At 38.1% G+C, this 25,464-nt stretch overlaps 3 protein-coding genes and 1 pseudogene across 3 annotated transcripts in view; all 4 read right to left on the minus strand.

Moving 5' to 3' along the window:
- Nucleotides 1-1,254, minus strand: part of LOC101305001 (putative ripening-related protein 1-like) — a 6,736-nt gene extending 5,482 nt beyond the window's left edge. The window contains exon 1 of the mRNA XM_004306749.1: nucleotides 700-1,254. Within this exon, the coding sequence (XP_004306797.1) occupies nucleotides 700-1,254 (555 nt within the window). The remainder of the gene's footprint in view (nucleotides 1-699) is intronic.
- A 1,811-nt stretch (nucleotides 1,255-3,065) lies between these two features.
- LOC101305300 lies at nucleotides 3,066-4,306 on the minus strand (annotated as a pseudogene).
- Nucleotides 4,307-6,008: 1,702 nt separating this feature from the next.
- Nucleotides 6,009-16,679, minus strand: LOC101305593 (putative ripening-related protein 1-like). The gene is made up of 2 exons (XM_004306750.1): nucleotides 16,125-16,679; nucleotides 6,009-6,494 (listed from the first exon to the last, which is right to left on the minus strand). The coding sequence occupies exons 1-2, from the start codon at nucleotides 16,677-16,679 to the stop codon at nucleotides 6,009-6,011; spliced, it is 1,041 nt and encodes a 346-aa protein (XP_004306798.1).
- A 3,279-nt stretch (nucleotides 16,680-19,958) lies between these two features.
- Nucleotides 19,959-21,166, minus strand: LOC101297300. The gene is made up of 6 exons (XM_004308335.1): nucleotides 21,086-21,166; nucleotides 20,633-20,683; nucleotides 20,433-20,498; nucleotides 20,249-20,340; nucleotides 20,115-20,162; nucleotides 19,959-20,013 (listed from the first exon to the last, which is right to left on the minus strand). Exons 1-6 carry the CDS (start codon nucleotides 21,164-21,166, stop codon nucleotides 19,959-19,961), a joined length of 393 nt encoding a protein of 130 aa, XP_004308383.1.
- Nucleotides 21,167-25,464: the final 4,298 nt, after the last annotated feature.

The raw sequence follows: 25,464 nt of genomic DNA on the forward strand, positions 1-25,464 counted from the left end.
AAAAAATTATGTATGTGTATATTATTTTTTTTTTGAAAACAAATATATATATATATTTCACATTTTAAATTTAAGCATGAGTAATAGAAAAAAATGGACTTAAAAACATATTTTTATAGAATAAAAACAAAATAATCTAGAGTCATTGGATATGAAAGGATAAGATTGTATTTTTACCTAAAAATGACATAGCATGATTTTTTTATTTGATGATGTGGATAGGTGATTTGGCATGCCACTTAGGATTAAGGCCATAAATCATAGGCCTTATTAAGGCCTAGAAACATTTTCCATTAAGTGAATTGACAAATGATACATATTTTGTGAAGAATTTAAGTCGGAAATTTTAGCTTCGAAATTCTACGATTATTTTCTCGTGAAAATTGCTAATTCCACGAAATAAGAATCCAAACGAAGAAAAAACGGTCATAAGAAATTGATAATTCTTTATTTTTAGTTAAATTCCTAAGAATTCACTCGCATCCAAACACACTGTGATATCCAGAAGATTTAGTATGCTTACATAAACAGAAATCAATCTTCTATATTGAGTTTTGGTAATGTACATATAACATTTTCATACAAATGTATCTATACATAAACTAACACAAAGAAGTAAGCAGCATCAAACTCAAATAGAAAAGGAAACCAACTGCAGATAACGACTTTGATAAAGCATGCAATATAATGTAACTAAGCGTCGGACCATGTTATATCTAAGCCACCCCAATTGTCTTCAGACACACCCAATGCTTTCCAGACAGCCTTAGAAGCATCAACAATGTTGTTAGGACAAGGAGGCTGGTAATCATGATCTGCATCACATCCTTCAGTGGAGTCACACTCATCTACCACCATGGCCACAACACTCTGCCCATTACCGTTAATTCTAATGTTCTTAAGGCATCTTGATCCGCCATTGTACCATCCAGTGGACAGTGCCACAACTGGAGTGTTGTCATCGTGGTACTGACCGTCACATTCTGATGGGCCTCCTCCATCACCTCCTGCCTCGAAGCTGTTAAGAGTGAGGTAGGCTTGGGTGTTGCCGGACATAGGTGGAGAGCAAGTGTATGTTGGGTACATTTTTCCAGCTTTACAGCAGTCAGAGTCGTCCTCCGTGTTGCATTGTCCAGGAGGGGGCTTCCTTCCCCTAATTCTTCCACTAGGACGACACTGCTGAGCTTCACTGACCAAAAAAATCGCCAAAAGAAAAATGGCTATAATAGACCCTTTCAAGAAGAAGCTCCTCATTTTCTCTGTTTCTATTCGATCGGGTCTATCTATCTCTTTGCTTGTGGGACTGTGTGTGTGAGGCGTGATGCATAATAGCATGAAGGCGAGTATATATAGGATTCAGAATACCAAAAACATACCAACCAAATCAAAGTTCAACATATACCTTTGCTACGTAGTTGTGTATCACTCTCACATCAACGTATCGGCCATGGCAGTGAACTAAATTCTTATCTGATCAATATATTTTCCCATTGCATTGTGGAGGAATAATATTCATGTCATTGTCGCTTTCTTGGTTTATTAGTTCACATCAACATCTTGTCGATCTACGTACTGAGAACTATATCCCACTGCAGAGCACATAAAATATAATAGTCTGGACATCGACATCAACTAGAACCCCAAATTAGCTGAAAATCAACAAGATTTGATATATGACTGATAATATGGTACCATGTATATTTACGAAGCACCACTCTCCAGCGTCTGAGAGGCATATATCCTTGTGAAAGACTGCTTAAGCTTAAAGCAGCATTGTTGTATACGTAGTTTGCAAACTATCACGACAACATCGATCTACATTTTCTGAAAACTATGTTGTCTTCTCTAATATAAGTATAATTTTAGAAAATAAGCATGCATTACCCTAGAAAATTCCATCAAACCTATCTGTTTTGCGGAGAGCATCTGAGCATGCAGCTAGCCGTGAGTCTTTGGGGGATAAAACTAAATAAAATTCACAGCGAGACTTTTCGATATATTGAACTATTTTTCAAAATAACCAATATGTATACTAATTATTACATGAATTACCTCAATAAATATTGCATATAGTAGATGATGTGTTCCCATCTTAAAGGACCGATTACACAAGCCTTGCCTCTAAGCAAAACAGTACGTGAATAAACAAGAAGCGTAAACAAGAAGCGTCATAGATTTCTTATAGATAGATTTTAATTGTTGTACGAGAGGGCTTTCAGTGGCATAAACAAGAAGCGTCACTCTCTTATTAATTAGTAGTCAATCAATTAGAATATATATTCGATCTAGTACGTACAAGATGAAATTAATTCCCATCAAAACTTTAGTTTACATCTAATTTTCTCTTCAAGAGAGAGAAAGAGGTAGAGAAAAAAAAAAGAAAGAACAAGAATTCTAATACGGAAAAAGNGTGAGAGGGTAGTTGAATAGGAGGTAGGGGTAAATTCGTTCTTTTGCCTGAGTTTCATTGAAATAGGCTCATGAATAAGATTCTTCTATTGGTATTTGGGTTACTTAATTTACTTTGTTTTTGTGCTAGGCTTATTTTTTCCTTTTTTTTTTTGTTGTTCTGTAATTATTGGTATTGGTATTAATCTACTTGTTTTTGTGCTAAATGTCTATTTTCCTTTTCTTTTTTTTTAGTTTGGGGGTCTGTAATTAGAAATAGAGTTATCTAGTTTAATCACCTAGTGTATTTAGTTTTTTTTTTTTTTTAAAATTTTATTAATAACTCACACACCCTACGTATGTTTAGTGAGGTTTGAACCTATGACCTCAAAGTTGTTAGTTAAACAACTTAACTAACCAAGTCACGGCTCACCGACAAAGATACAGATGATAAACTAGAACAAAACATAAATCAACGAAGTCCAGAATATTTAGTTCAAATATACAGAAGTCGATGTTCTGTACTATTGACTTTAGATCGATATTGTACACATATATATAACAGACATACACAAATGTATCTATACATAAACCAACAAAGTATGCAGCATCCAACACTACAATAGAAAAGGAAAACAGAAAGAGGAAAATTTGTGTCAAAGCACATGTACGTGCTACTATGCATCAGACCATGTGATATCTAAGCCACCCCAGTTGTCTTCAGATACACCTAAGGCTTTCCAGACAGCCTTGGAGGCATCCACAATATTGTTGTCAGGACAAGGAGGCTGATAATCATGCTCTGCATCACATCCTTCTGATGTTCATCCACCACCATGGCCACCACACTTTGCCCATTACCATTAATTCTGATGTTCTTAATGTTAGAACTTGTGTGGTATTTATCTCATATTGAAGAAGAATTAAATGTGTGAGTCTTTATATGGAAACACCCATGTGACTCATTAAATGGATAATAGGCCTAGTATGGGCTTGGTGACCCAATAGAAATAAATAAATATATATAATTAATATATATATTTAATAAAAGTCAAAGATTGGGCTCTTAGGCTCTGTTGATTAAATCCGAATTTAATTTTTTGGAAATTAATATTATTTAATTTAATTATTAAATTTGGATAAATATCAAAAGACATAACTGTCCAAACAGTTACAACTGTCCGAGCAGTTGTGTCTGTCTGAACAGTTATACCTGTTCAAATTGACTTTTAAATAAAGACGACTTCTGTCGTTGTTTTCATCATCGAATCATTCTTCTTCTTCTTCCTTCCCAAAACTATTTCTTCTGAAGCATAAAGTAAATTCGCTAGGGTCAAGTTCTTGTTCAAGAACTTGAACCAGATAGTTGTATCCTCTAGATAGACGTCCGAAACTGCAACACAAGTGGGGACGAATTTCTGTCTTAGGTCACTGCAAGGCAGGCCTCTATCTGATCAATCAAGTTAGTGTTGTTTATTTTCATTGTTAATTTTTCAATTTCGTTTTGATTTCATTGTTATATATATACTGTTTTTAAACGGATATTGGATTGGTACTAACACTTAAGGCACCTTGACCCGCCATTATACCATCTGGTGGATAATGCTACAACTGGAGTATTGTCATCGTGGTACTGGCCGTCACATTTTGATGGGCCTCCTCCGTCACCTCCTGCCTCGAAGCTGTTAAGAGTGAGGTAGGCTTGGGTGTTGCCGGAGATAGGTGGAGAGCAGGTGTATGTTGGGTACATTGTTCCCTCTTCACAGCAGATAGAGTTGTTCTCTGTGTTGCATTCTCCTGGAGGAGGCGTCCTTCCTCTGAGCTCTCCGCTTGAACGACACTGCTGAGCTTCAGTGACCAAGAAAATCCCCAAAAAGAGCGTTGCTAGAATAGAGCCCCTTGGGAAGAAGCTCTTCATTTTCTCAGACTGTTTCTCTTTTTATCTAGATCTCTGTATACTAGTAGGACTGTGCTGTATGTTTGATGCATAGTAGCATTTGAAGGCGAGTATATATAGCTAATAGAACACCAGAAAATGCCAGTCATATGATTTAGCTATGAAGTAGTCATACTCATAGTGAAAATGACACAAGTAATTTCTGCTATTTATTTGTTTTTTGAAGTCCCAAACCCTCCCAAAGTGGAATTTATCAAACTTTTCGCTAAATCACAAGTCTTCAAGACTTGGCAAGTTCTGAGCAACGGACAAGCTAGCTAGCTATGAAGTTGAGGAGTAATTGCTTGAAGATTTGGAATAAAGCTTTTAGTCATGTCCTTCGCATTATACATCAAGCAGAGCTCAAATGCCTTCTTGAACCCGATTTCATCATGTCCGGTCGCCATTGTTACTTACTTTAATACAGAATACCTATCAAATCAGATGAAGAAAATTTAGGGTCTGGAAAGAAATTAAGATTGGGGCACAGCTACCACAAACGCGTTGTTGCTTAGGAATTTTCTGCCAATTTTCCACAAACTATTCGGTCAAATATCATCATTTCTTCCCTTGAATATGTGCACCGAGATATTTCTCACTCTGGTGTGGCGTCAAATTAGAGCTAGCCAAATTCATCACTAATCGAAAAAGAAAAAGAAAAAGAAAAAGAAAAACCAAATCCATTACAAGTTTTCGTTTCTGGGGGACAATGGCTAGCCACAAGAATTTCAGGATAAGGATCATCTAGCTCCTTGGCTTGTACTTTAGTTAGCCTTCCTTGGTTATTCTTAGGTTTTTCTCGCATCCGTTGATGACATATTTACTCTCACGTCACCAAAATCTATAATGTAAGTGCAAATAAATATTAGGGGGTGCTATTTACATACCCTATTTTGCTATTCACACTCTGATAACTCCATCTATGATGACCATGCGCACTCATTCAATCTGTGGCTTGGTTGGTTAAAGAGTTTAACCGACAACTTTGAGGTCACACTGGTTCAAACCTCATGACATATGTAGGGTGTGTAAGTTATTCATTAATATATATTTTTTTAAAATGTGTAGTTTCCAAACAAAATTGAATTATAGTAATAAAAAAATGGATAAGGGTTGATGAATTGAAAAATATGGTGTGTGAATAGCATCATCTTAGATATTGATGATTATTATATGTGGAGATTGTAATAAAAAATTTTTTTATCAAATAAACAACTCGAATATTACAACTTTATAAATCGAATTCACAATCTCTCACTTACTAAGAGAAGACTATATGCCGCTAGACCAAATGATACTGGCGTGGAGATTATAAATTAAAGGTGCACTAATACAGATATCCTTTTTCTCAATAATTTCATGAAATAAATATACAACTCAAGTAGTCAAGTAGACACAGCCTCCATATTCTCCAATTAGGCACGAGTCCAACAAACACATTGAACATTTTTCAGCGCTTATTATTTTGGTTATTGGATGGTATTAAACCCCAGTTGAGCCTATTCTCGACTCAATTTCTTACCCCTTTCTTACTATATGAGCTAGCTAAGCGGCCTAATCCTAAAGACTCGCTCTTATTAAGTGTTAGAGTAATTAAGTAACCTTATTTAGTATTACAGAAGTAAACCTTTTTCACTCTCTTTTTGGTAGTTCATGAAGTAAGAAATAAGCACTACCCAAAAGATCAAGCATCAGACCAGTGTACTTCCATTTCACCCCAGTCACTTTTCTTAACTCCCAAAGCCTTCCAGACAGCTTTAGAGGCATCAACAATATTGTTAGGACATGGAGGTTGGTAATCATGTTCACCATCACACCCCATTGTGGAGTCACACTCATCAACCACCTTGGCCTTCACACTCCTCCCATTAGCATGGATAGTAATGTAGCGCAAACACCTCTTGCTATTGTTGAACCACCCTGTTGACAATGCCACCACGGGGGTGCTATCCGGATGGTACTTACCATCGCATTCCGAAGGTGCGCCACCATCGCCGCCTTTTTGGAAGCTGTTGAGCGTCAAGGTTGCCTTCGTAAACTTGGACACATGAGGCGAGCATTTGTAAGTTGGGTAAAGCTTGCCTTTTTTGCAGCACTCGGACATATTTTCTTTGTTGCATTGCTTTGGAGGAGGCTTTCTTCCCCTTATCGTGCCGCTTGGCTTGCAGGTTTGAGCTTGAATGCTCAGCCAGTTCGTAGCAAGAATGATAAAGATCAAGAGAAGGGCCACATAAGAACAAATCTGGATCTTCATCTTGGTGTTTAATGCTCAGGCTTCGTTAATTTGTGTTGGTTTGAAGAAGTCGAATCTTAAGTTAGCTATATATAGAGAGACCATGAACTGCCTCATATTATGACACATTCGTCTCTACAGAATCAGTACGCTATACTTTTTCTTCAATATACCATTCTCCGATATAATAGATACGTTTAAAATTGTCTTATAGAAGAAGCTGATAATGTGCATAGGTAAATATCTTTATACACTTGTATTTGATGTTGGCTTTTGTACCGATGCATATTCTTGTGTCAAATGAACTTGGATGATTCAATTTTAAAAGTGCAATCTATTAAAAAAGACTAAAGAGGTCCTTAGGGATTCACAGTATTCTAGTGACATAAACACCTGAGTGCTCCTATAATTATACAAAATAATCCGAACGTTGCTGTTATTTCGTTTTTCACCAAAATTGACGTTTGTTTAATTTGCACCCCTATTATATATGTGTTCTTGTGTTGTGTCTTATTTATAGTTGAATTAGGAAGAGTCCAATTTGGTAAGACAGGCAGATAAGAGTGGTGACAAGAACTGGAGGGGGTTCTCAAGTATAACATATACGTTTCAATCCAAGGCAACTCGATCAATACGTTTCAATCTTTCTAGTTTTTAGTGACGGATTCAAATAATCATCCTCGTGACCGGGAGTCAGTTGCCTGTAAATAAATCCGATATAGAGAAAACACATGATAATCACTGTTTAGGTCAACTGATCAGTTCTGCTTTCATGCATGCAAACCTTTTGATGTAACTAGTTAAGCATCACCCGATTAGGTGATAATGTAATATTTAGGAGCTCTCAGTTGTTTGTTAACAAGACAGATGGTTACAAACTTACAATCCAGGTGAAACCTACACTACTAGGAAAAACTCATTTCACACTGATTTTAATCAGTGTTACATAAGGCTATCTCACACTGATATCAGTGTGGAAAGGCTATTACTCACAGTACACTCATAGATTTCTTAATCCGTGCTCTCTTGAAGAGGGCTAATACTCATTTCTCACATATTTAAAAATCCGTGTGAATTGTGGATGAGGGTCCCGTTATCTATCCGTAAACTAAATTCATTCATCAAATCACATTCAGTGTGAACAAGCTTTCAAATTTTAGCAAGCTAAATTATCTTTTCCAGATTAGGTTTATGAGCCAAATTAACTGATAAGTAATAACTAGAAAACGTGGGTAAGATATTGTATGGGGGTAAGACAACTCTGCCGAGTGATTGATCGAGGAGTTATTCTCTTGTCCCATATGTAATGGGATCTTATTTTACTACAAGGTTTGCTACTCCTCTTTCAATTTGGTCGTAAGGTTTCCTAGCTAGCTACCCAATGGATTTGGTCCGAATGTTTCCTTCTCATACTATAAAAGCTCATCTCCCTTTCTATGATTCTACGCATCACATACGTTAATGTCATGGCCATCAACACGGTACGATCTCACTTACCAGACCTTTTTTTTTTTTAATTGGCACTTACCAGACCTTGTTATCCACCAAACTATCCGATTACTTCCCACAAAAGCCTCCGTCCGCATGAGCTTTCTCTCCAAGCAATGGGGGTGTTTTGTCCTCGATCCCTATATTAGATTTCGACAAGGGCCGGTGATGACGAGAATGACAACAACCTAGTTCCACATACCAAGTTTGTTAACAACATCTTGAAAATGTATTTGGAATTGTGTGAGAAAAAGAAGCAAACACAACTGCTCGATAAATTCAGGCTTCGCATGACGAGTTACTTATCTGTAGACGCTACCGTCGTAAATAAGTGGTTGCGTTCTTCAATAAAGATAAGTGTACGTGAAGGAGTTGGAGATCAGCCTTAGGGTTGATAAATCCTGTTGGCAATGGGGTGGACGACTAATAAGCTACTACTGCTTCTGTCGAAAGGCACTTGCCGATGCAAATTGTATAACTACTCTGAATTTGGAGTACGTGAGAATACTAACATTGGCAGCAGTAATGCTAAGCCTACTTTGATACTCAAAAGCTCTCTTCTACTTAACTGCAGAGTGCCCTTCCTTGGAGTCCTTGTCACTAACTTCATGTTCGTTCGCAAATTTCGAAATTTGTATTTCAAATTCTAGTCTCAGTTCCTTTGATATTAAGCAGTGCAAGGCTAGTGAAATTCAAGTTTACCAAGCAGTGAATCTTGAATCACTTAATGTCATTTCTTTGAATTTTGAGCTCAAGAGTATGATCTTTCGAGAGTGCTACAATCTGAAATATATGGAAATATCTGCTCGGCACTTGAAAATGTTTCAATTAGGTGGATGCTATGATGGCACTCAATACTCCAGAGCTATGCGATTTTAACTTTGAGGGTTATCTGAAGTCAGAATTTTCTTTGAGAGATCCGAAACTGTGATCAGCCTCCATCATACTATGGGACAATTGGGACGAAGAGTTGCCGAGTTTCGATGGACCATGGAGACATTTTCCTAGATCTCTTGAAGAGTTCAAAGCTACCAAAGGAATGTCACTTCTCGTTTCTCATTTCAAGGCACTGTGCTTTCCAAGAGAATTCAGAGAGACCTTCTCTTCGTCTGTTATACTATAACCACAAGAGCAAAACACTTACCCATAAACACATATATAGATACAACTCATATAAGATCATATACAACATGTTTACCGTAGTCGCTGATGTAGACCGAGAGCTCCAAGGATAAGGGATCTTCTATGCAGCACTCAATTACCAAAACTCTAATGGAGAGAGACTCGTATTTGGCGTAGTTTAGAGTGTGCATAGGGACCTCTTTATATACTGCACTTTGGATAGCTCAAACTTTGTCCATTAAAGAGTTTGAGTATCATTAGAAAACAACAATATTAGTCCATCTCTCTTTTTATTTATTTATTATTATTATTTTTTAAAAGGGTTTGGAACCTAGCCTAGCTGGGAGGCTCAGGGTAACGCCCGGATGATAATTAAAAAACCATAAAAATTACAATGTCTGAAAGTAAAAATACCTGATGAAACAAATAAAAAGAGAATAGGGAAAACCCATCTCTTGTACAAAACCAAAAGAAAAAACATAAGAAGTAGTCATTTTGGTCAACAATAAGGCCGAAAGTTGTCGACTTGGCTTTCTCCATTCCCCGAAGTGAATACGGTATTAAGGAAGCTCCAGACACATTAACCCGCCCTCTGGTATGGATTACCTATTGCATCCATATGCAAAAATGAGAGAAGTTCAGTTGGGGGAGAATCATACCAAATTAAAGATGTGGAAGTCAAACTGAAACTCGTTATTTTATCAGCCACTGCGTTACCCTTATGAAGAATATGAGAATAAAAAAAATTTATGGCACGAATTCGATCAAGGCAATTAACCCATAAGATACGCAGCGGCCATGGAGGATTAAAAGAAGAGGAAGAGAGACAAGCCAAAACACTAGTTGAATCACTCTCAAGCCAGATATGATGCCACCCCAATTGATAAGCCAATTCAACCCCCAGAATGGCCACCATTAACTCAGAGAAGAAAGCACTTTGTTTACCTAGTCCTTGACAGTACCCTCCAATGAAATTCCTAAAACTATCCCTGAAAACACCACCACAAGCAGCAAGGCCTGGATTACCTTTAGCAAGACCGTCTGTATTAAGTTTTAACCAAGGAATAAGAGGAGGATGCCATACAACTAGGCGTGGAACTCGCTGAATTTTCGGCACTGGAATGACATGTAACCCCATTAGTAACTTATTGTCCAAGATCCCAGTAGCGTGCCCAGGCATGTGTGGAGCAATAAAACGAATCCAAGCTTCAATTGAGCGAAAAATCCTCATGAGAGAAGTCTTTTTATTATGAGAAAACGAAGCTTATTTCTAGTCTTCCAAATAGCCATTAACGAAAAGAGACCACTAGCAATCCAAAGATTCATCAATTGTGAAGAGAAATGTTTACTAGTGAATGATCTCCAAAAATCAGTGAGAGTACCTGAAGAAGGGAGGCGAGTACCAAAACAGCAAGCAAGCCATTGCCATACATGTTGAGCAAAAGTACAAGTGATAAAGAGATGGGTCAACGTCTCCTCATGCCCAAAAGTTGTACATAGCTGACAAACTGAAACCACACAGGAACACCTCGCTTTCTAAGTTGATCATCAGTAGGTAATTTATTATGAAAAATACGCCATGCAAGCATAGAATATCGAGATGGTGCCACCCCCCATATTTTAGAGACCCAATTTTGCTCACCGAAGCGAGGCCGAAGCAACTCATATGCATTAGAGAATGAAAGAGTACCGAAACTTGAGTCTTCCCAAATAAGAACATCAGGCTCAGGAACAATGGGAAGAGGAGTACTCATAATTTCTTGCACCAAAATAGGGAAAGTGGTGTGAAACCTAGCCTAGTGGGGAGAACCCAATGTTGCTCAAAAATATAAGAAGCAACCTGCGACTTAAAATGCTTTGAGAGATGGCTGAGTTGAAGATTGTCAATAATCACATGATTCAACCACTTGTCTGACCAAAACGAAACCAATTTACCATCACCAATACTCCACCTTGAATGTTGATAAATTAAGGGTAAAGAGACACGTAACCTAGGCCGTATTGATGAACCAAAATACTTATACTTCATGTGTCTGGAGATTGAAAACCTACTACGAGCAAAAACACCCCAAGAAGTAGAAGTTGTGAGAATATTCCAACTTAGAGTGAGGAGGGCTGCTCTATTAATAGTTGGAAGATTATGCAAACCCAACCCAGCTTCATTCCTTGGGCAACACACCTGCTTCCAAGAGACTGTTACTAATTTCTTGATTGCCACATCCCCAGACCAAATAAAATTCCGTGCACACACTAAAAGTTGCTTCAGTAAAGAACCAGGCCATAAATAAACAGAGAAACTATGCAGAAGCATACTCTGAAAAATGTCTTTGACTAGTTGGACCCTACCCGCAATTGAAAGGAGTTTTCCTTTCCAACTCGTTAATCTAGTCTTGGCCTTATCAGCAATAGCTTGAAGATGGTGTCGTCGAGGCATACCTTTCCAACTCGTTAATCTAGTCTTTGTTCACGATTTGACCAGAAGCTTCACCATAATTCTTAAAAAATAAGCGCAGATTTTTTAGGGAGGCCTCATCACCTTTGCAGAAAATAAATAAATCATCAGCATATATAGAGAACATGAGACAGGAAGCATCCACGAGGTAGAGAAATAGGCTTTACACGCCTAGAAGAAAAGAGAGATGTCAAACCCCGACTGAGAGCCTCTTCAGCAAGACAAAATAATAAGGGAGAAAGAGGGTCTCCATGCCTAACCCCACGAGAACACGAGAAAAATCCATGAGGTGACCCATTAATGAGCACTGAAAGTCTAGCTAACTAGAGGATCGTGTGAATAAACTTCAAAAATTTTGAAGAAAAGCCAAAGCGAGTAAGGACTTCAGAGAGAAAGCTCCAATTTAATGTATCAAAAGCTTTGGCAATATCAACTTTGATCCCAACATTACCACATCTGATCTTCCTATCCAACATATTAAAACCCTCAGAGACAAGCCCAATACAATCTGAAATGTGACGCCCCTTCAGAAAGGTTGTCTGTTGTGAAAAAATAATACGAGAAGCTATAGGACCCAATCTGTCAGCCAGAATCTTTGGGATAATTTTAAATAAAATATTAGCCAAAGCAATGGGACGAAACTGTGAAATCATATTAGCACCCTCAACCTTTGGAAGCAGGACAATGAAATTAGAATTGGCATTAGGATAAAACCAATTATGTTGGAAGAAATATTGCACAAAAGATATGACATCTGAGTCCACAATATCCCAACAATTTTGATAAAACGACCCAGGAAAACCATCCAGGCCAGGGGAGCTAGAGGAATCCATGCTGAAGACAATATTTGTAATCTCTTCTGACGATGGAACCGCAGTCAACATAATATTTTCTTCTCTTGAAACCAAACTAGGAATGACACTGCAAAAATTAGCAATCCATGTTGGCGGAGTACCTGGACTATAAAGATCTTGATAGAAATGCACGACGTGATCTGCAATAGCTTGTCGGTCAGACAATAAGACACTACCATCATAAAGACAATTAATCCGGGCTCGAGTTTGTTTCTGACGGGCATAAGCATGAAAAAAAGAAGAACACTTATCACCCTCAGTAAGCCACTTAACTCGCGCTCTGTCCCTCTAGAAAGCTTCCTCACATCGCAAAGCATCTAATACCTCAGCTTTTGCCACCACCTCTTCTTCAAAGAGTTGATCAGATATATAACCCATTCGAAGCAAGTTGGCGCTGAATGTCTACAAGCTTCCCTTGGGCAACCTCTAAATTCCGATACACATCTCCAAACACTTCTACATTCCAGTTCTTTAGACACAATTTCAATGCCTTTATTTTTTGAAGTGTAATATGCATAGGACACCCAACTGGAGCAGTCAAATTCCAGCAATTAGCCACCACACTCTTAAAAGTAGAATGAAGAGACCACATAGACTAAAACCGAAAAGGTTTAGGCCCACTGAAAACCGACTTAGAAGCCGTAAAAAGAAGACCATTATGATCAGAAACCACCCGTGGAAGCGCCATACAACTCGTATTCAGAAAAGAATCTAACCACTTGTCATCACATAAAGAACGGTCAAGTCTTCTTTCTAAATGATTTCGACCCCGGCCCTTGGACCAAGTAAAGAAAGTCCCTGAAGTGTCAAGATGAGAGAACTGACAACGCTCCATTGCATTTCGGAAATCTTCTCAAGAGATCCTAATAGGGAGTCTACCACCTATACACTCATGTGCACCTAAAATAGCATTACAATCCCCAATTGCCATCCATGGACCCACAGTGTTAAGCCGCAAGTTGTATAGTTCAGCCCAAAGTTGCCTACGCTTTAAAACTGTTGTTGCCGCATAAATAAAAGAGTACTGGGATAAAACTCCATCTGTAGAGAACTGAGCAGTGATATGTTGTTCTGAAGAGAAGATGAGAGACGAAGCTGAACACTGCAAGGAACTAAAAAGCCATATATTTGGAATACTAGGGCCACGATTATTCATGGTAAGTAACTGCAAATTTAGAGAAACACAAAACGTAGCAGGAATAGAATGAAAGTCCACCATAGGTTCAGAAATACATACCAAATCTAGGTGATGTTGACGACAAATGTTTGATAATTCAGATTGGGAATCAAAATTACCGATTCCTCGAATATTCCAATATAAAACTTTCATTGGAGACGTTTGGACTTCACACGAAGTCTGACAGGGTATGGAGAAGCACGAATGTGAGAGAGTCCCGCTTGAGCTAACTTCTTTTCACGAGCTATAGCTTTTTCTGTGAATTTGTGAGCACTGGTATAAAACCGTCAATATTATCTGCGTTGGAAAATCTAGCAACTGCATCCATTTCTAGCTCTGCCCTGGAGTCTTTTGGTGCAAATCCTGGTGGGTGATCAGGCACCTCACCATGCTCTTCCTCAACAATGTCATTCCAAGAACGCAAAGCAGAATTATTATATAGAGCAATCAGTATCTGAATGTGCAGATTCAAGAGAAGCATGATCAGAATCAGAGAATTGCTCATCCTCATTCCCCTCATTAAGGACCTTATCAGCTAAGTTTTCAATCAATTTTGTCCCCGCTTCAACCAAAATTTGGTCTACAAAAGAGGCAATCTTTTGAGACGCCTCCGCCTCCCCTACAACGAGAGAATCATGAATAGCACCCTGATTTGGTATGATGACCTGTGCAAGGGTAGAATCTCCAATCTCAAGAGTGTTGGAGTTATTAACCATTTGTTCACGTTCACTCCTCTCCAACAAACCAACGTTATTGGCTAGTTTACCATCCTCGTCTGAAACAATTGGAACTGCATTCTGTAGAGGAGAAGCCATACTAGCCACCATAGGAACTTTCACACGATACTCTTGTCTGACCTTACGTTCCTTGATTTTCACAAGAACATCTTTCTTCAAAGGTTCCTGCTTTTTTAGTTGTCTGCAATTACCTCTTTCATGTCCAATCACCCCACAATGACTACACTGAGGAGGGAGATTTTCATATTCAATTCTCACTGGAAAACAATGATGCTCTCTCTCTCTCAACCATAACAGAGGTTGGGAGAGCCCCAAGCAAGTCAACATCCACCAAAACTCTAGCATAGTATCCAAAGCGTTGTTCTTTGGTGGCAGCATCCAATTGAAGAGGGGTGCCAACTCCATGGGCAATCTCCATGATGTGATGATGGTACCAATACTCCTGACTAAGGCCATACATCTTAATCCACACTTGAGCATGAGTTTGAGGCAAAAACTCACCAGGTTGGAAATCTGGTTGCCACTGGGATAAGCAAAACAATCCAAAGGCCAGGGTACATGTTCCACCGCCCCAAACCTTGAGCATATCAGCCTCAGAATTGAAGTGTATATCAAAATTACCCTTACCAATAGGGACCAGCCGCCAAGGACCCAAAGGCTGCCATAGAGAATGAAGTGCCTGCTTCAAAAATTCAGTCTTCAAGGGCGTTGTTCCCTTTCGGAGAAGTAACCGCCCAATGAGATTGGTGCGGCACGCTTTGATTTGATCTTGATAGATTTGCTCATTGATCTTCACATAGACAATATCACCTTTAATTGTAGGTGTTGATAATTTACTGATAGGAACATGGGATTCCTCTTCACTAGTAAGAACTGCAGCAAAAGTTTTTGGTTGTTGCAATTTCGATGTCTCCAACTTTTTGGGCAATGGTTGATCTGAAAGAGGATTGAGAAAACCCCATGGGCAGAAGGCCCTGGGCTCGTCCATGGCGGAGAGTAGAGCGGCCGCAGCCGTGAGAAAACCCTACCAGAGGTAGTGTTTTCGCTAGGCGCGTGGTACGTCACGTGGAAAAACCACTTCAAAGCGTGTATTTATATTTTTTTGTTTTTTAATTTTTTTATTAATAACTCACACACCCTACATATGTCTAGTGAGGTTTGAACTCATGACCTCAAAGTTGTTAGTTAAACACCTTAACCAACTAAGCCACGGCTCACCGACAAATCCATCTCTATTATCTTGTTTAACAAGATAATTTAATTGTATTTCATTACTTATCTAACCATTTTATTTAGATAAATATATCGTGATAATGTGTTTTTAATCCCACAATGTTTATTCTGCATATATTATGGAAGTTGTCATGTCTTTGGACATGCTAAGTCCATTCCAACATCGTCTTCACCAGAGTTGCTTAAAGTTCTTGATCTGGCGATGGAGAACGGCCCAACAGACCTAAGAGACATAGAGGACCTGATGAACTCCTTACTTTGGGTGGCGCCTAGTCTGCAGGAAATTAATCCATTAGAATACAATGAAGAGTTGGAAACGTATGTACAACCAAAGTCACCAGTTTATTGTCTTTTTTAGAAATCAACAGTTCTTATTGCCCACTGAAACTCACATTCAAATAATCTGTACTGACTGTATAAAGTTACAGAATGACATGGTTTAACACATAGCTCACGTACATGAACACAAAATACAAAGAGAAACAAGAGTGTAAGTAATTAAGCGTCGGTCCATGTGATATCTAAGCCGCCCCAGTTTTCTTTAGACACATGCAAGCCTTCCCAAACAGCCTTGGAGGCAACAACAAGGTTGTTAGCACAAGGAGGTAGGTAGTCATGATCTGCATCACATCCCCTAGTAGAGTCACATTCATCCACCACCATGGCCAACACACTGCGACCATTACCAGTAATTTTAATGTTGCTATGGCACCTTCCTCCATTCTTGTACCATCCAGTCGACAATGCTACGATCGGGCTGCTGTCATTGTGGTATTTGTTATCGCATTCTGATGGAAGGCTGCCATCACCACCTGCCTCGAAACTGGTTAGAGTAAGGTAGGCGTGGGTGTTCTTGGAGACAGGCGGTGAGCATGTATAGGTTGGGTACATTTTGCCTGGTCTACAACAATCAGGGTCTTGCTCCTGGTTACAGTCTCCAGAAGGGGATTTCTTTCCTCTTATCATTCCACTTGGATGACATTTCTGAGCTTTAGCAACGAAGCAGATTACTAAAAGCATAATGACAAGAATAGACTCTCTTGAAAGGAAGCTCTTCATTTTGGCAATTCAATTTTCTTTGGCCTCTGAGTCTCTTTGTATCTGTTATCTGGTGTCGGATGCTTGATGCATGAGACCAATCTGATCGGCACTTATATAGCGAAGTCCCAAATAATGCCAACAAAAAGTTCAACATAATTTTGTTATTTTTCAAATTCGACCCTAGTTTTGTTCCTGCCGATTGAATAAGAATCAGAGAACTAGAGGCATCAGATATATGACATACACCCTAATTATATAACATATAATCACAAGTAGCCAATCTTGTATGACACACTCGAACTGCCTACAGCATCCTAGTCATGTATATACATATAATCACATACAGCCGATTGAAATTGTACTTAAAATATGACTATTATTCCAGCTAAGGTAAATCTATGAAACTATCAGCTGCTAATTAAGACTATAAATCTGTCCACTTATAGTTATTGTAAAATTCCTTGGCTAATCACAGTGGTAAGCTTGTTCAAGCATCTAGATAGTGAGGTTTGGCTAGGACTATCCTGAAACCTAAGCAAACAGAAGCACGTTCTTCAATACTGATCCAAAGCTTTGAAGTCAAGCAACTCAGCACGGCATGACAGCAAAGTCCGTGTAAGCGCTGCCGTCAGGACTGTCAATCTGGTAGCATCTATCGAGCATTGTAAATTGTAGTAATTCCTATAAGAAGTATCCCTGAAGATTCATATTGTCTGCAGAACTGGAAATTCCTAAAAGAATATCCCAAATACCTATGTTACAGTTCTTGTTAAGCATTTCCTCGAGAGTCAGACGGTCAAGATTAGCTTAGATCACACAAAAGCCTTTTAGATAACAAATTATGAGAAGATACATTACATGGTCTATCATGTTCATCTATCCAAAAGCCATGAATGTACTGTAATGACCCATCCCAAGTCAATACTAACATTTCATCAAGTGTGTGATCATGAGATATCTAAGTGATGATATCACAGTTGTCTTTAGACACAACTAAGACGTCCCACTCGGCCTTAAGAAGCATCAACTATGGCAGTATGACAGGAGTCATGCATTAGGAGCAGTTTCAGAAGTCTTGGGTTGTTCCTGAGAATGACCGGAGAGAACTGGTTTTAGGGTTGTTCCTGAGGTGAAGCTTAAATGTTTGCAAATGTAAAGAAAGTTCTTCTAAAGCTGATAATGTTACGTTACTCAGGCTGATTCTTCTCTGATCTTCAGATATCTGGTAACAAATCTCATTATTGCTGGAATAATGAAGAAACAAAGAAAAATAAGACATCGATTATATTTTACTTTGTGGTTCATATGTGTAATATGATGTGCATCACTTCATGGGGTGCTAATAAAACAAAGAATCATCAATCTGCTATTTTATTTCTGCAAACTATAAAAGTTTCACTAAACTTGAACTTATAGATGAAGCTGATATATTAAATAACAAACAAACAAACAGATTTGAAGAGGACAAAGATATGTGCTTTATCACTCTATTTCAGAAAAGATGTGTTGAGGATGAACTTAAATCTCCATTCTTTGGCAGATCATAGTTCGATCATATGTCTATCTAACGCTTTTCATTAACCTAGCTCTGGGATAATTCCTCCAGAAGCAATCTGTGAACACAAGTGGGACTTTTTATCAAAGAAACAAAACATATTTGAGAGGATTGAAGATGGTTAATCAACCTACGAGATAGTAATTAACTCATGATACCTACTTGCACTCTCTACTGTGTTTTCTTCAGTTCATGAGAAGTTGAGAGCCAAATAAACTATGTTTCTGGTACTGTACTAATGTACTTCTTTGCAACAATATTTACTTGTTTACATTAATATAGGCAAACTGGGCCTATAGGAAACAAACATGCATAATCTTGATATAATGAATCAATTATGAAATTCAGCAAACTGTAAGCTATGTATTAGTGACAAAAAATGAGCAAATTGGAATGTAAGCGTAAACGGAAAAGAAAACAGATACAATAAAGAAATGAGAGAAGGCTTACCTAAGTGGATGATTTCCAAGTCCAACAATGCCTCACAAAACGTGGCTTTTTGGACATAGCTGAAATGAGTGCGGCATTTTCACAAACAGTTGGTGTGCATACAGATGGGTCAAGCATAATCACAGTCTGTCCTGCGCATCCCTGTGATCTTCAGTCCTTTTCGTCGTTTTTTATGTTTTTAAATGGGCAGTCTAGGCCACCACGGCCCAGACCGCTTAGATGCGACCCGTCTCTGCCTAGCCCGCTAGAAGCCCAATTCGTTTATTCTTATGTTATTTAAATAGCAAATCACATATACATCCTCTAAAAAGATTTGAAACACAAATAAATCCACTTATGTTATTGTTAAACAAATAAGGACAGTTTTTAACAATTAAGGACAATCTTTTCTCTGCGTGTCATGTGTCATGGTTTAATTTACCAAACTAACCATACACTAATTAAATATGTTTTTTGAAGAGAAAAGTCTCTCCTTTTGAGATTTTGTAATAAATGGAATAAGTAGCAGGTTTTTAATAACTTAATGTGGTAACAGTTAATTTCAATATAAGTAGTAGCAGGGGTTAACATTCCAGTAGAAGTAGTAGAAATACAGTAGCAAATTTTTAATAACTTAGTGTAATAGCAGTTAATTCCAGTAGAAGTAGTAGCAGAGGTTAACATTCCAGTAGAAGTAGTTGCAGAGGGTTAACATCCTAGTAGTAGCACAAGTATGAAATACAATAGCAGATTTTTAATAAACTTAGTGTAGTAGCAATAATTCTAATAAAAGTAGTAACATGGGTTAATATTCCAGTAAAAGTAGTAACACGGGTTAACATTCTAGTAGAAATAGTAGCAAGGGGTTAACATCTCAGTAGTAGCACAAGTATGCTTCCACAATCCTCTAGTTCTGCTACTGCTTGAAGACTAGATAATAAAGGTTAACTCTGCAACTGTTTTATCCTCCACTTCTGCTACTGCATTATCCTCCACTTCTGCTATTGCATTCTCCTGTTCTGGACTGAAAGGCTCTACTACTATCTATTGGAAGGCTCTACTACTGTTGCCGATTATTAGGATGCTACTACTGTTTCTGTTAATGCTACTGCTTACTAAATCGTACTGCTATTGTTAACCACAGAGCTGCTATTGCCGACTGAGATCCAAATTTACTTTCCTCCCTTACCTTTCTTAGTCTACTTCAATAGCGGATTAACACCGCCAAAACACCTCCAGTAGCAATAACTTCATTCCTCCACACATTAATTAATCATACAACCATAACACCCACATGAATTCAATTATAATTTCTATCCACCTGTAGATCTATCCCTGCAATCATGGACATCCACAACCTCCGGATACCTTCAAATAGGTTTCCAATAAGAGGAAGCAGGTGTTAGCAATCGGCATAAAAACAATAAAAAGCAATGAGTGTTGGGAGTTGGGAGTTTGAGACTACATACCATAATAGAGCATATGGAGATGACAAGTCCATAAATGGATATGGCCACCTGTTTTGAAAGAAAAACATCATCACCAAAAGTGTATAGCTTTAATGTTTCTGTAATGTAGCAAATCAAAGAGAGAAAGATTTTACCAAATTTTGACACAAGCATGACATATCCACTGAAATATTACATAGGTGATTGTCCACAGATAGAAATATCCTATTCTGAACCATGAAAATGGCTGCAAAGAAAAAAAAAACATATCCATTAATGAATATACCATGGTAAGAATTTGAAACCCAAGAGTGATTTGAACTAGTTTGTTCGACTTACCAAGCTATTCAAAGCAGTTTCACTAAGCAAGAAAACAACATTGATTGTGTGCATGTTTATAATCAGCTGCCACAAAAAGGATGAAGTATATTGTTTACTATTATAATCATGGATCACTGAATTTACTGAGCAGTATAAACAGGTATTGAATGGTTCTTACAAAGTTGTTGTAATCTTTGATTGTAAGAAATGGAACGTACAATTATGAACCAGAAGACACCATCTGTGAGGATGACAGCTCTTGCATTCATCTGTACACAAATTGATACATTGAGTAAGCTAATTAGACAAAACTATGAAAGTAAGCATGAAGATCAATCTTACATCTGAAATCTGTGAAACATTTACCTAGAAAATTATTTGGAAGACATAACCCAAAATGCCTGCAGGATGGCGTGGTTGATTATGTTGTGCAACATGAGAGACTATGGGTTTCTCTATGGTGCCCTGTTCTGTATCTAGCTCAACAGTACCAACCCTTTCACCAGCAGTAGTTTTCTTATGGTATCGGTAGCATCCTCGATCGAATGGAGAGCAATGACCCAAGCTAGACATGGAAATTTCGATAATCAGCACCAATGGAAAGATCATTGAAGATACTAAAGAAGATGAGCATACATTAGAGAAGGCATTTTGAAGATGCAACAACTTACCCCAAAGTAAACAGTAACTAGAACGTCGTCGTAACTGAGATCTACAAGCACGCCTATGTCACCCAAGGCTCGATCGAGCATGGATAACTCGAAGCATTCGAGGGTGACAATTCATGGCCTTTGAAGTGGTTGATCTCCTTGAGAAAATGTGATCTGCCGCACCAGATCTGTGAAGCATCAACGACATCGTTGACGAGTTGCAGAAGCACCGATTTACGGTGGTCGTCGCCGGCGGCAACTCCGTCGAAGACATAGGGAAGAAGAGAGTGGAGAAGAGGCAAGCCATTGATTCTAATTCTGAGTTTTCGAATCAAAACCATATCTTAGAATCAAAGAGAGAGAGAGAGAGAGAGAGAGAGAGAGAGAGAGAGAGAGAGAGAGAGAGAGAGAGAGAGAGAGAGAGAGAGAGAGAGAGAGAGAGAGAGAGAGCAGAAGCCATAGAACAAGTACCTGAATCGTGAGAGACGTATCTGCTACTGTGGATTTAGGGTTTGCTACCGTGGATTTTAGGGTTTGAGATTTTTTAAGAGAGAATCGGTGTTTCTCATATCTGAAAAATGGTGGAGAAGTGGGACGAATGGAAACGGCGGTAAGGGTATTTTGACGCAGTGGCAGTTTTGTAGATATTTCAGAAAAGAATGGTTTTTTAGGTATTTTGCATAAAAATTGCTGACAAGGCGTGATACTATGCACTATGGGCCTGTGTTTATGTCCTTATTTGTTTAAATTTGTTGAAATATGAGTTTTCTGTTTTATGCAACTGTTTAAGGTAGTGAGATGTCATTTTCTATTTTTTAAATGGTGGAGCCCCTGATCCGTCTAACCCACCATGGCCCAGACCGCCTAGACGCGACCCATCTCTGCCTGGCTCGCTAAAACCCAATTTGCATAATTTTTATTTTCACTGAATGTCATTGAAAATTAAGGTTGTGTTCGGTATTGTTTTTCAAAACAGTTTTTTGTTTTACAAAACCAAAATCGCATGTAAAACGCATTCGGCTGGCGTATCTTAAAAACTCAGAATACGGTATGCGAAATTCAACTCTTAATTCTAGAGTAAATTTGGAAAATGTCGATACGACGTTCTCACTGTTTTTGAAAAATGGGGGATATAACATGGAAAACACAAATGACACGTTTACTTATTTGGAATGAAATTCATCAGGAATGAAAGACGAAAAGAATAGGAGACGAAATGGAATAATATGTGGAAATTTCAATTTCATTGAACTGTTTACTTGGAAGTAGAACAAGAATGTAATTAATTATTATTTTAATTATTAAAATACCTATGAAAAACATAAGCTACACATTTCGATCACTCTGAACACAATTTTTTCCCTATATGTTAATCTAGTTTTGTTTGTCGTTTTGATTGTCTCAATTGATAAGTTATGTGTAATCAACAAACCAAATGAACTATTTCTATTCAGTGTATTGATTGTAATCATGTGGTTACATATTAATAATATAATACAGAGGCTACGTGTGCGCTTGTGTATATTACAATCTCGTCCATACATAAACTCTCTTCTACCATGATTTATCAAAATTATTTAATTGGACCTAGTACTAGCATTCTGGGTGTATCTCAAACCGCAAGTTGCAAGGGTTGAACAACAAAATTAAGGCATCATACATTTATACATTTTAGTAATATTATATTTAAATCAAGTAAGCAATTTTATAAATACAAAAAAAAAAAAAAACAACTTCCACAATAGTATATTATTAGCATATAAAAAGAAACCTTTAAAGAAAAAAAAAATTGAAATTATTAGCTTCTTAAACAAATTCCTCAATATTATTAGCATAATAAAATTAAAGAGGGTATTTTCGGAATAAAAGTTCATTCATGATGATATCATTCTTAAACCTATCTCCCCTCTTGGTATTACAATTCAAGGTTGTCAATGAATCAAATCCTTATATATTAGGAGGTGGGACCCACACTCAATCCAATTCCATTATGTGTAAGCTATGTTGCACGGATACGGACACGGATACGGCGACACGATATGAACCGACACGGCAAAACTCAAAAACTGCATTTTCGACACAACTTGGACACGGCAAATATAATTACTTATTTATATATTTCTAATTAATAAAAAAAATGCTCAAATATGAATAAATTTATCACATTGCTTAAATAATGTTTTAAATTTAAGCAATTGCATAACTATAACAAATAACATATAAAAGAGAGTCAATATTTAATCTAAATGATGATTACCAAATAGTTCTATCCAATTCAACACATTCATCAAACTGAATGAAAATCCGACTTTTCTAACCCCATAACAACATCAACTGCCTAAAACCCCATAACTGAGGTGTTCAAAATACAGAAGAGCAAGGCACGCATGCATTGGCATCATCCTTTATCCTTGATAGATAAAATGATGCAGTGACAGAGAACGGCGACGTCGTTCCTCGGCTTCCTTTTCGTCGTTCCTCTCATATGCGGCTTTGTTGAAGTGAAAGCGGCTTCCTCTTCGATTAGGACTGAGGTATTCAAAATACAGAAGAGCAAGGCACGCATGCATTGGCATCATCCTTTATCCTTGATAGGTAAAATGATGCAGTGACAGAGAACGGCGACGTCGTTCCTCGGCTTCCTTTTTCGTCGTTCCTCTTCTATGCGGCTTTGTTAAAATGGAAGCGGCTTCCTCTTCGATTGGGTTTTAGACTTCTTCTTTCTTTTTTCTTTTTTTCGGTCAATACACGTTGACGTGGTGTGTCGGACACTGACGTGGCGTGTCTCAGGCTGACGTGGTGTGTCGGTCAACGTGTCTAAAAAGTCAACTTTTTTGGACACGCCACGTGGCGTATCGGACACACAGTTTGGTGTATCGTATCGGTATCGGTGTGTCGGACACTCCAACACTCCATAGGTGTGGAGTATCGGTGCAACATAGTGTGTAAGTAAACACTGAAATTCTCCTCTATCAGAATCATTCCCTCATTTTTAATTATATTCTATGTAAGTAAACATACCCAGACATATTCGACGGCTCTCATCGCAGCAACTACATCTCTCTCTCTCTTCTCTCTCTCTCTCTGTAATAATTGATACGCCAGCTATTCAACCATTTGGAGATTAATTGATTTCATCCATGAAATTGATTGTTCTGCTGAAAATTGGAGAAAATCGTTCATACCCAGATGATCATATCCAATCTGAAAGGATTCTAGCTCACGAAATTCTTCATACCCAGATTCTAGCTCACGAAATTCTTCATACCCAGATGATCATACCCAATCTGAAAAGATTCTAGCTCACGACGTTTCTCTTTAATGATATGGGGGACATCACTGTGGAGAAGGGAGACTCCATTTTCCTATTTTCAATCCTTCAGCCAACACAATCTAGTACTGAAGAAGTGATTTCATGAGAGAGTTGAAAATGATGAGAAGAACAAAAGCAATGAGTATTTAATAAAAAAAATGTGTGGTGATAGAGATAATCTTCAACAAAAAGTTGTTGGATAAACTTCAACAAAAAGTGGTTTGATAACCTTCAGCTGGACTTGTTCTACTTCTACCTTTTCAGTTTTCGTAAACGTCTTTTACAACCGGACGGTTATCTAAACTATAAAAATGTGAAATTTGACTATCTAATTTAATTTCATAAAACAGTTTTTAAAAAATGATTTTATAAAATGGTACCGAACAGCCCCTAAGTGGCTCGGTGTTTCGCGTTTCAAAACCCAGAACCCTAAAACCTCTCTCTCTGTCAGATTCAAACCATGACTGCTGACTCATCCCAATTCCAGATAGGTGCCCATGTGGAGGTCACGAGTCCAGTCCACAACATGCGCGGCAAGGTCAAGACCAAGCTCTACCGCAAGGTCACCGGTCACAACACCGTGCGCGACGAGGTCCACGGAGGAGTTGGACAACACGCGGTTCGAGGTGTTGTTTGAGGTTGTGAAGTAGAGATTTGAGTTTGAGGCGGAGGAGCTGAGGCGTCATAGGGAGTGGGTCGGAGGGGCTTGGGTTCCTTCTCTCAGAGAACAAGAGAGGGTAAGTACGTGGTGTAAATATATTGCCTGGTAGCGTGAAGCACGTATGAGCTTGCGTTATAGTCTCTTTTACCATCTGGGTGTGTACGGGTGTGTACGTAATATATTTGTTTTTCCCTGTTTTAATTTATGTTGCCGAAACTACCCTTACGCGCCAAAACTCGTACTCAAACGAAATCTTTTATTGCAAGAAAGAAAAAAAAAATAAAAAAATATATATATATAGGAATTCTCCGCACCTGAGTTTTGGTCCGGATTTCCATTTTTGCACCATTTCCCGATAGAATTTCCTCAAACTTCCTTCTAGACATATCTAGATCATCTTGTGTAGATCATCTCTGCAAAATTTCA

Source organism: Fragaria vesca, linkage group LG7, assembly GCF_000184155.1.
Source record: "Fragaria vesca subsp. vesca linkage group LG7, FraVesHawaii_1.0, whole genome shotgun sequence".
NCBI classification, from domain to species: Eukaryota; Viridiplantae; Streptophyta; class Magnoliopsida; order Rosales; family Rosaceae; genus Fragaria; species Fragaria vesca.

Bases quoted from the DNA above. Each gene is read 5' to 3' on its own strand.
- LOC101305593 (XM_004306750.1), bottom strand. From the start codon at position 16,679: ATGAAGAGCTTCCTTTCAAGAGAGTCTATTCTTGTCATTATGCTTTTA. The intron at 6,495-16,124 runs GCTTAATTACTT...ATTCAAGCTCAA, and splicing joins TAGATATCACATGGACCGAC to ACCTGCAAGCCAAGCGGCAC.
- LOC101297300 (XM_004308335.1), bottom strand. From the start codon at position 21,166: ATGCTCGATCGAGCCTTGGGTGACATAGGCGTGCTTGTAGATCTCAGT. The intron at 20,499-20,632 runs GTACGTTCCATT...TTTTTGTGGCAG, and splicing joins GTGTCTTCTGGTTCATAATT to CTGATTATAAACATGCACAC. The intron at 20,341-20,432 runs GTAAGTCGAACA...TTTTCTTTGCAG, and splicing joins AAACTGCTTTGAATAGCTTG to CCATTTTCATGGTTCAGAAT.